At 40.6% G+C, this 16,191-nt stretch overlaps 1 protein-coding gene across 6 annotated transcripts in view; it reads left to right on the forward strand.

The window, feature by feature from the left end:
- Positions 1-16,191, forward strand: part of TCP11L2 (t-complex 11 like 2) — a 47,177-nt gene that overhangs the window by 16,123 nt on the left and 14,863 nt on the right. For 5 of the 6 annotated variants that reach the window (XM_032300154.1, XM_032300131.1, XM_032300165.1 and 2 more), the window contains 3 exons: positions 971-1,091; positions 3,565-3,785; positions 5,861-5,997. In XM_032300154.1, the coding sequence (XP_032156045.1) occupies positions 971-1,091; positions 3,565-3,785; positions 5,861-5,997 (479 nt within the window). Of the gene's footprint in view, positions 1-970; positions 1,092-3,564; positions 3,786-5,860; positions 5,998-13,805; positions 14,256-16,191 lie in introns of those variants that run through there. The other variant, XM_032300174.1, reaches the window with a different exon arrangement.

A 16,191-nucleotide genomic window follows, 5' to 3' on the forward strand; every position in this document is an offset into this window, starting at 1 on the left:
ATTTCCTCATGCAATTAGAATAAGTTTTAATATTTAAAGTTGCTGAGTAGAATATAATATTTGTAGTTACAAACTTTAACTCATGTTTCAAAAGCTAATTTTCATCTTTCATAGCATTATTATATATATAGGTATTTGTACTTTAAGAAGAAAACTTAGGAGATATACTTACCAAATTATGAATTCATTCACCATGCATTTGTCAAGTACTCACTATGTATCAGGCACTGTGCTAGGCACAATGGTAAGTACCTAGATGGACTTACGGCCTCTGCTTGGGAAAGGTATATTTCTGTGGGAAAACAGCTTCATCAGTAATTACAGTGCAGACACATACGTGGTTTCCTAAAAGCTGTTACTAAATGGTATAGGAGTTAGGTAGGAATGTGTATTTTAATGTGCACCTATTTTAAGGCATTGACATAAAGGGTGAAGCCAAGTGGTCACTTATTCTATTGTGAGCGCTTCCTAGGAAGGCTTCTATTTCGGCAGTTTGGTCTGGCTAACTTTAAATGGGACACCTAAGCTTTAGTTGGCAGGCGTTCAAATGCATGTGCCCTTGGGGCCAATCTGTTCTATCTCATGCCATGAAATTTCAGCTGGTGAGGAAGAGCAACTTTGCCATCTCATTCCAAAAATGTAGAACAGTCTAAAGATCTATATAGAAGAGTAGCTACATAAATTTTGAAATATCTTTAGACAGAATTTTATGAAGTTATCGAAAGCATTTTCAAGGTCTAGGGAAAACAGGACAGAATATTAAATGAAAAGTACATATTTTATATATATATTCTTAACTCTGTTAATGCATTCAACAAGAAACATATTCAAAAGATTAATAATGGGATTAAGGACAATTGCTCTGTTTTTAAAAAATATTTTCTAAGATTTCTACAGTGAGGATATTTCTTTCATAATCAGGAAAAAAAATGATGCTTATTTTAAACAACAATCCCTTTCATTGTTATAGTTTGGCTGGTCGAGTGAAGCACATTGTTCACCAGGCCTTCTGGGACGTCTTGGCTTCAGAACTAAATGCTGACCCTCCTGAGTTTGAACATGCCATCAAACTGTTTGAAGAAATCAGAGAGGCAAGTTGCTGTGTTGTTTGCGTCAATTAGTGTCTTACTTCAGGTGGGATGCTGTAACAGACTGGCATAGCCCAGGTGGCTTATGAACAATAGAAATTTATTTCTCACAGTACTGGAGGCTGGGAAGTCCAAGATCAGAGCACCAGCAGATTTGGCATCTGGTGAGGGCTCATTTCCTGATTCATAGGTGGTGCCTTCTTGCTGTGTCCTCACGTGGCAGAAAGGGCAAAGCACACTTTAGCGTCACTTTATAAGGGTACAATTCCATTCATGTGGACCTCACCCTTATGTCTTAATCACCTCCCAAAAGGCCTCACGTCCTAATACCATTCCATTGGGGATTGGGTTTCAACATATGAATTTGGGGACAGAAGGAAACACAGATATTGAAAGTATAGCAGTTTTTTCCCCCAAAGATTGTTTTATGTCCTTTAGTATTGGCCACTCTTTTTCAAAAAAGGAGCAAGTTCACTGGCAGGGTTTACCTCATCCTGCACCTCCTGGAGTAGAGTGAAGGCTGGGAAAATAGTGCAGTGGACACAGCTTAGGGTGATGCTTACAACACAGAGATTCTGGAGTTAGATTGTTGTCCTGGTTTAGTGATGAGTTCTCTCTTTAAGTCTCTATCTCCTGAGTACTTACAGGGTAGTCATAAGAGCTAAATGAGGTGACAGTTGTAATTTTAGTTAACATTTGCAAGGCACTTGCTCTGTTCCGAGCACTAGATTGCTCATTTCTTCTTATCAGAACACTGTGCAATAGTTGCTCCTGTTATCCTTATTTTATATGTTAAAAAAAACAACTTTTCTGATTCATGCAGGGTCACCCAGCTTTGAAGGGTAGAGAGGGACTTGAATTGAGCCACGCTGGCTCAGAGTGCATGCTCCTAAGCATGTGTTGTATGGATAAGCAGTGTCCTCTGTTAACTGAATAATCAAAATGTAGGTTGCTCATATATGATAAATATTATATACGTAAAGTATACTTAAGGACCCCATGGGATATTTTCATCTATCCTTTTTTTTTTGAGATGGAGTCTCTCTCTGTTGCCTAGGCTAGAGTGCAGTGGCGTGATCTTGGCTCACTGCAGCCTCTGCCTTCTGGGTTCAAGTGATTCTTCTGCCTCGGTCTCCCGAGTAGCTGGGACTACAGGTGTGTGCCACCCTGCCCAGCTAATTTTTGTATTTTTAGTAGAGACAGCATTTCACCATGTTGGCCAGGATGGTCTCGATCTCCTGACCTCGTGATCCACCCACCTCGGCCTACCAAAGTGCTGGGATTACAGGCGTGAGCCACCACACCCAGCCTCATCTATCCTTTTTTAAAGAGTTCTTTTGGAGTCATGATCTGCAACTTGTTCTTTCTTCCCTGAACTTTTACCTGTAGATTTTTTGAAACAAAATGTTCATTTTGTTTCAGATGTTACATATTGTTTCAGTGTATTTTCTTTATAACATTGATAAGAAGAAAGATTCCTAGCTGGAGCTGCCATCGTTGTGGAGTGTGGGTGATCTCCCCATGTCTGCATAGTTTTTCTTTGGCCCACATCCCAAAGATGTGTCTGTTAAGTTCATTGACAAGTCTAAATGGTCTCAGTCTGACTGAGTGTGGGTATGTGAGTGAGTGCATCCTGTGGTGGGAAGCATCCTGTCCAGGGTTGGTTTCTGCCCTGTGTCCTGAGCTGCCAGGGAAGGCTTTGGACACTTGCAACCCTGAACCGGAGTAAGCAGGTTGGAAAATGAATGAATACAAATTATTGTTAACATAAAAATTCATAAAGTATTCGATAATCATACAGATGCATGACAATAAACAATGTAATATGAAAGTGCTCAGTGAGCCTGCCATAATTGTTATTATGTATTTTTGAACTGTGTGGTGGAGGAGGTGTTCCTTAACAGTTTTTGTTTGCAAACGTTTCTTCCCTGATTTAACCTGTCACTCACTGATTTACCAAAAATTGGGTAAATAATTATCTTTTTTTTAAATTAATTCTTCTTGTATGTATAGCTCACATTTATCTCAGTGTTTAATATTAGAAGTGTTTGGGATCTTTATTGAGAAGTTTGTTGATGTTTTTTGTGACCAGAAATATGTTACAGAAACTTAACCATTGTTTATATCAATTAGTCTGTGGTAAAATTGGTTTCATTATATATCATTTCACTTAAAGTTGCAATTTCCAGGAACCTGTCAGCAATGTTAAGTGAGGACTTACTGTGTTTTCAGTTGTTTTTATTCTGATAGGAGCAGGAATTTCCCATGGTGGGGGCACTTTAATTCAGAAGATAGACCTTTCTTTTTAGGGTTGAGACACTGGAATGCTCCTCTGATCCGCCACACAGTCAGTGTCAACTTCCGTGGCAAATGAGGCACTAAAATATGGGCAGCGAGCTTGGTCGTCTAGACACTGAAGTGAAAAGTGACAGCTTTTATTCATGTCATGATGCTGTTAATTTTTCTTTCCCTGTAGATTCTTCTCTCGTTTCTGACTCCCGGTGGCAACCGGCTCTGCAACCAGATCTGCGAAGTTTTGGACACAGACCTCATTAGGCAGCAGGCTGAGCATGGTGCTGTTGACATCCAAGGCCTGGCCAACTATGTCATCAGTACGATGGGAAAGCTATGTGCTCCTGTGCGAGATAACGATATCAGAGAGTTAAGGGCTACTGGCAACATCGTGGAGGTGCTGAGGTTAGCATTTTTGATGTTTGCATTTTCTTAGAGTATCTTTGAGTTCATTCAGAAGGGAAATTGGGCATTGGGGAACACATAATAACAACTAGTACCCCAATAAATTACTGACCCTAGAAGAAAACCACATAAACAGAGAGCATGTCAATTATTTGCTGTATGCAGAGAATTTTCACATAGAATGATCTGGCAAGGTTGTTAGTTGGCATGTAGTGGGCCCTGGAAATGCAATGATGAAAAAGAAAGATATAATCCTTGACTCTAGGGAGTCTAATGGTGAGAAAGACCTTGAACAATTAATTACAGTTGGGATAAGTGGAAGGGGAAGTAAAGGGTCTTAACAGAGCCTCTGACAAGGTACCTGATCTAGTTGTGACTTCTTTATTAGTTAGGGTCACTAGCTGCTATAACATGTAAACCCTAAATTCTCAGTGGTTTATCCAATAAAGTTTGTTTCTTACTCATGTTACAGTCCAATTCAGGGGTTCTTGATCAGGCAGCTCTCCACATGCCATCAGGGACCCAACCTCCTTTTGTGCCTGGCTCTACCCTTGCTCAGGTCCTGAGAGTCCTCTCCATTTAGCTGGCGAATGGGAAGAGACCATGGGGAAGACATGCAATATGTAGCCACCTCAGCCGAGAAGTGACACATTCCCTTTGACCATGACTAGTCACATGATCCCACCTAGATTGAAAGGGGAGCTGAGAAAGGTAGTTACTACCTGGAAACACTTTTCATAGCCACAGATCTGCACTGTGGGGAGGGAGCATCTGCTGGAGCTTCCTGAGGAAGTGGAGTGCAAATTATGTAAGGATCTCATCTGGCCCTGTAGACGATAACTTCCTTGTGATCCAAGAGGAAAGAAGAGTCTGTAACACTTTTTGCCATTGAAGTGGACTTTTCTTCTTTTTTGTGTGTGGTGGCCACATTGAGAATCGAGTTTTATGTTATTGTTTTGGAAAGTTAGGCGAAAGACCAGTCTGCCTGTAGTGGGTAATTTACTTTGTGACCTTGGGCAGGTTGATAGACTCTCAAAGTGACACACTCTGTCAGATGGGTGTTAGGTATCTTTAGAGTTGTGCTTGGCTCTGGCAGATTGTGATTCCTCAGTTATGGGATCCTTGCCTCTTAATTGTCTTATTACTTTAGTAAGATCTCAGATCTGTGGTGTTCATCGTGGTCATTTGTTGAGCACCTACTGGGTGCCACTGCCCCCTGCACTTTATGATCATTATCTCACTGACTGTTCAGAGCATCCCTCCAAGGTTTAGGTTGTCCTTTTTCATGGATGAGGAAACTGGGGCTCAGAGAGACTGATTAACTGTGTACACCCACAAATCTGGCCAGCTGCAAAGCTGGGTTTGAGCACGAGGCTGCCTAACTCTAAAAGGAAATATTTTCCTCAGTGTCATACTGCATTGTCCTTTCTTTTTTTAATTTTTCTTATTCCCTAAGGAATAGAAGCCATATGCCCTGTGTCCAGGCTATTTAAAATTTCAGGGGTTTTCAGATGAAAATTCCTTCTTGGGGCCAGGCGCGGTGGCTCACACCTGTAATCCCAGCACTTTGGGAGGCCGAGGTGAGTGGATCACGAGGTCAAGAGATCAAGACCATCCTGGTCAACAAGGTGAAACCCCGTCTCTACCAAAAATACAAAAATTAGCTGGGCATGGTGGCGTGCGCCTGTAGTCCTAGCTACTCGGGAGGCTGAGGTGGGAGAATTGCTTGAACTCAGGAGGCGGAGGTTGCCGTGAGCCGAGATCGCGCCATTGCACTCCAGCCTGGGTAACAAGAGCGAAACTCCATCTCAAAAAACTAAAAAATCCTTTTTGAATTTTTCTTATATCATTAAGATTGTTTATACTTCCAGTAAATACTCGTGAGATCTATGGAAGAACACATTTGCAGTACACACATGTGACCTTCTTTGAAACATGACCCTACCAAATAGCAGCTGGAACTTCAAAACCATTTTGAGGATGTTTATTGTTTTCAGCCTAGAACATAGATCATTGTTAATGGATTTCAGCTTAACTTCTTAACCATATCTCTATTTTAATTCTAAAATTTGTAGACAAATATTCCATGTTCTGGACCTCATGAAAATGGACATGGCCAATTTTACAATTATGAGTCTTAGACCACACCTTCAACGCCAGTTGGTGGAATATGAGAGAACCAAGTTCCAGGAAATTCTGGAAGAAACTCCAAGTAAGTATAATATAACGTGTATTTATATTGAAATTTGGTTAAAATGTGATGTTTTAACTTTTGACAACATATATAGTATAAAGAATTTTGGCCTTTCTATTAAACTTTTTTTTTTTTTTATCTTCTAAAAGTTGATATTACAAACTTACAGTTGTTTATTCTGTCCAGGAACTGTGCTAAGCACTATTCATTTCTTCATTCATTCAAGATCTATTTATTGAGTGCCTCCTGTGTTTCAGACACCGCTTAAGTACAGTGGATTCTGCAGTGAACAAAATGGAATATAGTTGCAGTCCCCCGGGAGCTTACATTCTAGCAGGCAAGACAAACAAACATATATTGTCAGGTGTATTATTAAATGCCATGAAGAAAAATAGAGTAAAGGTATAGTAATGGGTCAGAAGTGAGGACAGGTTGTTTTTTAGATGTGATGGACTAGGAGGGTCTCTATAATAAGTAACATTTGAGTAAAGTTTGCAAAGAAATGAGAAAAGGGCATGTAAAAATGGGGTAAGAATGCGCTAGCCTGAGGGACTACAAGTACAAAGACTCTAAAGCAGAAACTTGCTTATGAGCTTGACAAACACAGGGCAGACATTGTGACTGGAGTAGAGTAGGTAAGGGGAGAGTGGTAAGAGATGAGGCTGAGAGTAGATAAAGGCAGGTCACATGGAGCATTGTTTGTTAGTAGATGAGAGGAGTTTGGATTTCATTCCACATGTGGTAGAAAGTCATCAGAGAGTTTTAGTCAGGGGAGCAATATCTGATTTTCATTTTTGAAGAATACTCTTGTTCCTGGCTGCAGAATAGATTGTGTGGAAACAAAGAGGGAAACAGAGATACCAATTAGGTGGCATTGCAGTTGTTCAGGCATGAAATGATGGTGGCTTGTTCCAGCTGGTGGTGGTGGAAGGAGTGAGAAGAGACCAGATTCTGGATACATTTCGAATGTGGAGTAATATTTGCTGAAAGTTGGTTGAGGGAGAAAAGAGTGGAGGATGATTTCAAGGTTTTTGGCCTGTACAACTAGGTGGATGGTGATACAGTTTGAGACTGGGGAGACTAGGGGAAAGAAGGTTGGGAGATGACATGGAATCAAGAGTTCAATTTTGGTAATACGAACTTTGAGATTTTATTTGACATCAATGTGGAGATGTCAGGCAGGCATTTAGATACGAATGACAAGTTTAGAGGAATAATGGAAACTGTATATACATTTGGGAATCATCAGTATATGTGTGACATATAAAGCCATGGAACTGGGTGCTAGTTAACACAAAATCCTTACCACATTCTAAGTACATGACCTGTACAAACTAATTTAATCCTTACAACAACTATATGAAGTTACCACCATTTTATGGGTGCAGAAACTGAGGCACAGTGCGGTTAAGTCACTGGCCTGTATAACACACCTTAAAAGTATAGGAGCTCACCTAGGAGGGCAGGGTTCACAGTCCATGTTCCTATCCATTATATTATGCTGGGTGAGACTACGTAGGGAGAGTGAGTGTGGATCTGAAATAGACTGACATGAGAAACTCCAGCATCTAGAAGTTGAAGTTGAGATAAGGAGGAGGATCTAGCAATGGAGATTATGAAGGAGTAGCCAGAGAAGTAGTGTGAAAGTCAGGCGAGGGGGTGTCCTGTAAGATGCGTGAAGAAGATGTTTGGAGAAAGAAGGCATAATTGGATACAACAAGTGTTGCTAAGTGGGCAAGAAAGACGCAGGCCAACTTGACCGTTGGATTTGACTGTATGCTGATTGTCAGCAACCTTGATGAGAATGGTTTCAGTGGATTTGTGTGCATTAAAACCAGACTGGGTCGGGCGCCATGGCTCACGTCTGTAATCCTAGGACTTTGGGAGGCCAAGGCAGGTGGATCACCTGAGGTCAGGAGTTCAAGATCAGCCTGGCCAACATGGTAAAACCCCATCTCTACTAAAATACAAAAATTAGCTGGGCATGATGGCGGGTACCTGCAATCCCAGCTACTTTGGAGACTGAGACAGAAGAATCACTTGAACCCAGGTGATGGTGGTTGCAGTGAGCCAAGATTGTGCCACTGCTCTCCTGCCTGAGTGGCTGAGGTGAGACTCTGTCTCAAAAAAAAAAAAAAAAACAACAACAACAACAACAACAGCCTGGAAGGGGATCAAGGAAGAATAGGAATAGAAGTCTTAGCTCACTGAATTACAGTTACCCAGTGAATTAGATACTGTTATCCCCTTTATTTTATAGGCACGGAAACTAGGATGCCAGAGGTTACACAGCTGACAAGAGGCTGGCTAATTGCTCATTGGCAAACTCTTGACAACACCAACCTCTGGAGTTAAACCACTCTTTAAGGCTGCGTTAGGTGGTTTCTGCCCAAATAATCAACACAGTGGCCTTATACTAAAAAGACAAAACAGGTGCCACATTTAAAGGGACCCTGGCAGGCAGGGGCACATCCAGGGAGAGCATACAGATCATGGAGGCCACATGAGGAACCGTCGAGAAAGCTGGGCATGTTATGCTTGGTAACAAGGAGACTCAGGTGGGCCATGCCTGGCCCCACCCACCCTGCCTGTTGACAGTGACTCAGAGACTGGTGAAATTCTGTAGAGCAGACTAGGATTCATGGGAGGGAGGAAGCAGACAGCCAGTTGTGATCTTCCTGACAATTGCAGTTGTTTTGACTTTGAAATGGGCCTCTATTATAGCAGTAGTCAGTGCTAGCTATCATTTTGTATGAGCACTTACTACATGCTAAGTCCTTACTATACCACTTTATTAGTTCATTCAAGCATGACACCAACCCTATGAGATTGGTACTATTACCACCCCCTATTTACAATTGAGGAAAGTGTGGTTAAGGTACTTAGCCTAGGTGACTACTAGTAAGTGGTAGAGCCTGGATAACCCAGATGTGTTTCTGCCTCAAAGCGTGTGCATTTAGATACTGTGCAACCCTGCCTCTCTTCAAACAAGATATCAACAGTGGGGGATATTGCAGAGGGATCTCTCACATCATCTGGCAGATTATTTAGTCATCTGGATAGCCAATTACCCAGTCACATAACTTTTAAGGATCCTTCTACAACAAAAACTCTATGACTTCAAGGGCTATGTTGTTTTAGCTTCAAAGGGGAGGGGGGAGTAAAGGGAAGTAGAACCCTACATCAAACCTGGATCTGAAACATGAACTGTGGCAACTTTCCACAGCAGCATTTTCCTGAGACTGAATGGTTGGTTTTGTTTGCGTGCATGTGTATGTAAACACATGTGCAAATGCACCCATGTCTTTAATCAAGATAGCTTGGAATCTTGAGCAAATTCTCTAATAGGGTGAATTATGATTTTGTTCATCTCAAATTATTTGCCTCTTTTATTTTTCTGTTTTTTCTGTTTGTTTTTTATGAGAAAGAGTCCCACTCTATTGCCTAGGCTGGGGTACAGTAGCATGATCATAAATAACTGTAGCCTCTAATTCTTGGACTCAAGGGATTCTCCTGTCTTAGCTTCCCAAGTAGTTAGGACTATAGTCGTGTGCTATCACACCTGGCTAATTTTTAAAACATTTTTGTAGAGATGGGGGTCTCACTGTGTTGTCCAGGCTGGTCTCTAACTCCTGGCTTCTTCCTGCCTTGGCCTCTCAAGTTACTAGGATTTCAGGTATGAGCCACTGCACCTGGCTTGCTTCTCTTTTTAAAACCCAGCCTAGTGACCTGTAATCCGTTTGCACCTTTTTTATTGACTTGGATATTTTCAGAGATTTAAGAATAGAGCAAACCCAGCTTTGCATATAGGTCATTATTGCTCAGCAAGAGAACTCAGGAGTCCCAGAAGCAGAGTGTATGTCAGCTGTTAATTACGCCCCCAAGTCACTCTGCCAAAAGTCGGTCCCTGTGCCCCAATATCAAAATAAGAGCCTCATAGCATCACACAGAAGGACCAGTGTTAGATTTCTGTGTACACATAATTATGTAAGAATTATTAGAAAATTAATACAGAGAAGTACTCTAGATTTCTGAACTGGCTCCAGGAAAATACTATATTTTGCCTAAAAGGAGATTTTGTATAATTGTGTATTTTAAATATAGCCAGGAAAATCTTAGGAATGATTGTTTGTACTTAGTAAGCAGCAACAAGATAACCACATTAGATCCAACATGTAAATTATTTGTGAAAAGATTAAGAGAGTATCTTTGGGTGGAGGCCGTAAGTACTTTTTAAGGTATTATTTAGATAATACCTTATATCTGATCAAATGTTTTGATGAACTTTATTTCATGTTATTCTTTAAACATTTCTATGGGACATAAATATCTCTTTCAGAATATATGAAACTCTATTGTGATTGCCTTCGGCTGTCACATAAGGCATTCAAGAAATATTTATGGAACATTTTAAAGAAGAGCAAACTTATGCTCAGCAATGACCTCCTTAGACTCAGAGTCATTCAGCTAAGTAAACAGTGGAGGCTAGGTGTGGTGGTTCACTCCTGTAATCCCAGCACTTTGGGAGGCCAAGGCAGGCAGATCACGAGGTCAGGAGATCGAGACCATCCTAGCCAACATGGTGAAACCCCTTCTCTACTGAAAATACAAAAATGAGCTGGGTGTGGTGGCATGAGCCTGTAGTCCCAGCTCCTTAGGAGGCTGAGGCAGGAGAATTGCGTGAACCTGGGAGGCAGAGGCTGCAGTGAGCCAAGATTGCACCACTGTACTCCAGCCTAGGCTACAGAGCGAGACTCCATCTCAAAACAAAGCAAACAAACAGTGGAGCTAGGACTGGGAACCAGGTCTCCCAAATCCAAGTCCAGATTAAACCAAGCTACTACTTATTCAGCCTTCCTTGAACTTTTCAGTTTTGTGTTATATTACCTGAGTTGTATTGCAAGCAACAGAAACCAACTCCAGCTGACTTAGCCAAAGGGAAGTGAGTGGAAGGATGGAGGAAGTTCACAGAACCCAAGGAAAACCCAAAATATCAGAAATCAGAAGAGTGTCATGAATCTGGACAGGAAAAACCAAGGAATAGGAGGGCTCCATTGTCACGATGGTTAATGTGGGTGGCAAACATGGGCCATCCTTGAACACTCTCACCACTCAGATCCCGGGAAGGAGTCTGTGGACATATGACTCCACTCGGCCAGCCTCTGGTCAGGAAGACAGGGCCTCTGAATTGAGACTCACAAAGGAAAACATGGAACCAGAGAAAATGGTTTCAGAGAAAACCAGCACCAAAAGAAGGGAAACTGAGACGTTGCTAGGCAGATGTCATGGATAAGGAAACTACATTTTTCGAATGGAAAATTGGGGTAGAAGCACCTGTAATGCCATTACTTGTTCTAGTGTCTGTCTCTCCCTTCTACTAGACTAGGAACCTCTTAAGTGCGGGGACTGTGCTTATTCACCTTCAAATCCCCAGTACTTGGTACAATACCTGGGATTGAGTAGGTGCTCGGTAATTTCCGTTGAATAAACAAATGAGTGGAAAAACTCTTAACCCTGTCCCCAGGAAAAGCCGAGGTTGTAGGTGCCTCATGAAGCTGACCTTGCTTTTGGAGCCACATAGTCACCAAGTCAGCATGTGAAGTCTCTGCAGATCCCCAAGAGAAAAGCCAATATTTCACTCTAACCACATGCTCCTTCTGCTTTACCAGTCGAACTCAAGTGAGACTAAAAATTAGATTCATGTGGACTGTTTAAACCGAGGCCTGAGCCCTGTCTCAGAATAAATCAGTCTCCAGGAGCTGTGCTCATGAACATTTTTTTCTCTTTAAAGCTCCCTAGGTGATTCTAAAGTCAGCCAGGATGGAGAACCACTGTTCTTTTGTTCAAGATAACTAAATGGGCTTTTAAAAGTGTCAGCTGTAAATGATTAAATTTGCAGTATAAATGCTTATTACCACCACATTGTAATTATATTCGCGATGATTTCCACTCACTCTCTCTCAGTTGGATGTCTTTTAAATGAAAGACTGCAAGTCTTTTACATCTTTATAAAACAGAACTAGCAAACCAAAAACAACATTTGCCAACTGAGGAGAAACAGAGTTGTGAAATCCTGGGGGTGGTGTTGCTATAACGTGGCAAACAGAACTACTCATAAATTATCCCTATTCAAGTGCTGGGTCTGAGGAAGAATTTCAGTCTGTTTCTCTCTCTCTCTCCTCTCTCTCTCTCTCTCTGTCGTCTGCACCTGTGTTCAGGCTGTATTTCTTGGCAATTGTCACCTTATAAATTCTACCAAATATATAATTTTGTAAGTACTGTGGTATAAAAAGCAATTTGTTTCTAGTGGTTAACCTTGGAACTGGGTCTAAAGCAAAATAAAGTGAATTTTGCCCTAAGGCAGACAAGGCCCAGTAGAGAATTACTGCCTCCAAACTTTAAGCCTTCTGGAATAGCCTTATCATGTTAAATTTCATTTAGTTCCTGATGGAAGAGACATTTTATTCAAAGTTAGAATAACTACTCATGAACAAAAGTAAGTAAACACTATTTGTCATCTAATCAGTGGTTCTTAATGTGGTTCTCAAGGTGGTTCTCTTAGGGGTGATTTTGCCACTGGCCCCTGCCCCACAATATTTAGTTGTGTCTGGAGACACTTTTGGTTGTTTCATCCTGGCAGGGTGGGGGGTGGGGGCGGGGGCTACGGAACGGCATCTAGCAGGTAGAGCTAAACATTTTATAGTGAACAGGACAGAACCCAACAATGAAGAATTATCCAGCCCAAAATGGCGGTAGTGCTGAGGTTGAGACCCTAAATAAAGAGTTAGAATGAATCCATTTCATGATGGCCCAAGGAACCATCTTCATGCTCCAGGGAAATTTGGGCCCCAATAAACAAGGAAGTTCGGTGGCCATTGAGCACTTGGGGAATGTTTTGTGTTTGGAATCAGTCTGATTTCAGCTAGTCATGGTTGCTAGTGGGTGCTTTCTTCTTCTTGCCTTCTTTCTATTGTCTGGAGGGGGCCGTTTCCATTTGCAGAAGCAAGCCTTGCTGAGGCACCTTTTGGAGCAACTGTGTGTGAGTTGTTTAATAGAAACTGCTAATATCAAGGGAATTCTGCTAATAATAACTATTAGGCACCTAATAACCTATATTATAGTAATATTTAGGTGCCATATGCTTAAAAATTAAATGAATTCAAGTATAACACCTCATCTCCAGTGATACATATTTTTAATCCAGAAGAATTGAACTTGATAAATTAGTCTAAAGTGGAAAGACAATCTAACTGGACATTGACACGTAGTCTTTGAGGTCAAATTAAGTATGAAACTCAAGTTCAGTGATTTCTTCCTCACTGCTTCCCACTCCCTCTCCCATCTTGACGTCTGGAATAGCCCTTTCCGAATACCGGGGATCATACCACATGTACTAGATTTTCAGTTTCTTCTTGTTTTCTGGATAACATCTCCTTTAAAGCATTTGCTTTTCTTTAAGGGGGATCTGCTGAGATTCTGCTCTCTCAAGCTAGCACACTAACTAGTATTTACAAAAAAAAAAAAAAGCCAAGCTCCCCAAAAAAACTCATTTTAACCAACCTACAGCTTAGCCTACTCATTCTTTTTTTTCCAGGGGTGATCACTTTGTCTGAGGCAACTTCAATAATAAGGCAGCTGTTGTGTATCAGGTGGAGAACCTGACTGGGCCCTCTAGAAACAATAATGCCCCCCTTTAAAGGTTGTTTACAGAGTTAAATGAGTGAATATTAACAATTGCTAATACTTAGTGGACATTTCCTTTCTGTCAGAAAAGGTTCTAAGTGTTTTGCATGTAATAATTTGTTGACTCTTTACCACAACTGCAGGAAGAATGCTATTATCCCCAATTCACAGATGAGGAAACTGAGGAGACATTAGGTAACCCGCCCAAGGCATGCAGCTAATGAGGGGTAAAGGCTAGACTGAAGTTAAGACTGCCTGGCTCAGATGCCACACTCCCAACTATTGCAGCAGCCACTTACTCTGCATGGGGGAGCCTCGCACAAGTTCTTAGTCACATGTTGATTGCTTTGATATTAGGTTGCACTAAGTTGAGATTCATTCATCTGCAATGCAGAGGTTGCACTGCCTTGAAATTCATTCATCTGCAATGCAAATTTGACTCCTCAGTCAAGCTGCTGCTTCATTCCCTTGCTTTCTAAACTCTGTTATGGAACTGACTATTGCTGATCAGTGTCTTTGCACTGCAACTTATGTTTGTGTTCTTGTCAAATCTGTTTGAAGGAATAAATGTAAAAGACTTGTCTGCCTAATTATACTGGCCTTTGTTTGACAGATAATTAATTTTAGAAATGGACACTGTCAGTGGTATGCTGGATGTGGTTGGTACAGACTTGGAAGCCATTTGCTATACTTTAAGGAATTTTGTGAGCTAGTAAACCCAGCCATTACTAAAAATTAAGTTATATAAATTTACAATTAAATATATTTTTAAAAAGGTAAAACTCTGGGAAATCATTAGGCAGTTTCTTATTAAACATACCTACAACCTAGCAATTGCAATACTGAGTCTTTATCTCCAAGAATTGTAAACTTACGTTCACATATTCATTCAAATATTCATAAATTATGAATATTTATGATAGGAACCTGTCATAAATATTCATAAGAGCCTTACTTGTATAGCCCCAAACTAGAAACAACCAAAATAGCTTTCAACAGGTAAATGGGTGAACTGTGGTATATCCATACAATAGAATACTACTCAGTAATGAAAAGGAATGAACTATTGATACACCCAACTTGGATGGGTGCTTAGAAAACAAAGCCAATATCAAGAGTCATTTTATTGGTCTGCTCAGGCTGCCATAACAAAGTACCACAGACTGGGTGGCTTAAACAATATTAGTTTATTTTTCACAATTCTCAAGACTGAAAGTCCAAAATGAAGGTGCCGGCTAATTTGGTTCCTGATGAGGGCTTTCTTCTTGGCACTTTGGACACCCACCTTCTCAATTTTCACATGCCTATTTCTCAGTGTGTGCAGATGGAAAGAGACAGAGGAAGCTCTCTCGTCTCCTCTTCTAAAGGTACCCACCCTTATGACCTCATCTAACTCTAATTACCTCCCAAAGTCTCCATCTCCAAATGTCATCACAGTGGAAGTTTAGACTTCCTCATAGGAATTTGGGTGGCGGGTGGACACAAACAGCCTATAACAGCTACATATTGCATGATTCTATTTATATAACATTCTTGAAGTGACACAGTTATGGTGATTAGTGCTTACCAGAAGTTAGGGTTGAGGTGAGAGTGTGCCTACCGGGAAGTAACATGTGGAGATATTTTATGGTGATGGAATAGTTCAGTATCCTGATAATTACATGAATCCACATAAGTAATAAAATTTCTTAGAACCATACACACACAAAGAATGCATGTAAAAACTGATAAAAATCAGTAAGTATTGTACCCATGTCAGTTTCCTGATTTTGACAATATACTGTAGTTATTTAAGATGCTATCATTGGGGGCAGCTGGGTGAAAGGTAGGAACTGTCTGTACTACTTTCACAACTGCTTAAGTCTTTTATTTTGTAATAGTTTAAGCTGTTTCAAAATTTAAAAGCTATTTTTAAAGCCCTAAAAAGAATCAACTGTGATACATAAGACAAAGTGGGTAAATGTCAGAAACACTATGCTAGGTACTTTATGATTCCATTTATGTGAATTTCTAGAAGGCAAACTAATTCATGCAGTTAGGTGTTAAAAGTAGTTGAGTGAGGTGCACTTTGACTGGAAAGGGAGAGAAGGGAACTTTGTGGGATAATGGATATGGTCTATAGCTTGTTTTAGGTGGTAGTTGTATAGGTATATAGAGTAGTTAAAACTCACCAAACTGAACACTTAAGAGCTGAACATTTTATTGTATGAATTTATTATATCTATAAATATAAGCATATCTACATGTGTGAAAAAATAATAATTATAAAGTAAAGGTAAACAAATACTAATAACTCATCACTTTTAAATTATCTTACTACTGCCTATAGTCTTGAGATTAAAGAATCTCAAGACTGTACATACAACAGGTATAAAGTACCTGTTGTATCTGGATGTTGGAAACACTATGTAGCAGTGTGCTACACTGGGCATCTCTGCTCAACTTCATATTTAGTGACTCTCCCATTTGCTCATTCAACAAATGAGGAAATCAAAAGCTCAGGAGACAAGTGAGGGCTGGAGATACAGA

The sequence above is a fragment of the Sapajus apella genome, unplaced genomic scaffold (genome assembly GCF_009761245.1).
Source record: "Sapajus apella isolate SASKATOON/1434 unplaced genomic scaffold, GSC_monkey_1.0 scaffold2, whole genome shotgun sequence".
Lineage (NCBI taxonomy): Eukaryota > Metazoa > Chordata > Mammalia > Primates > Cebidae > Sapajus > Sapajus apella.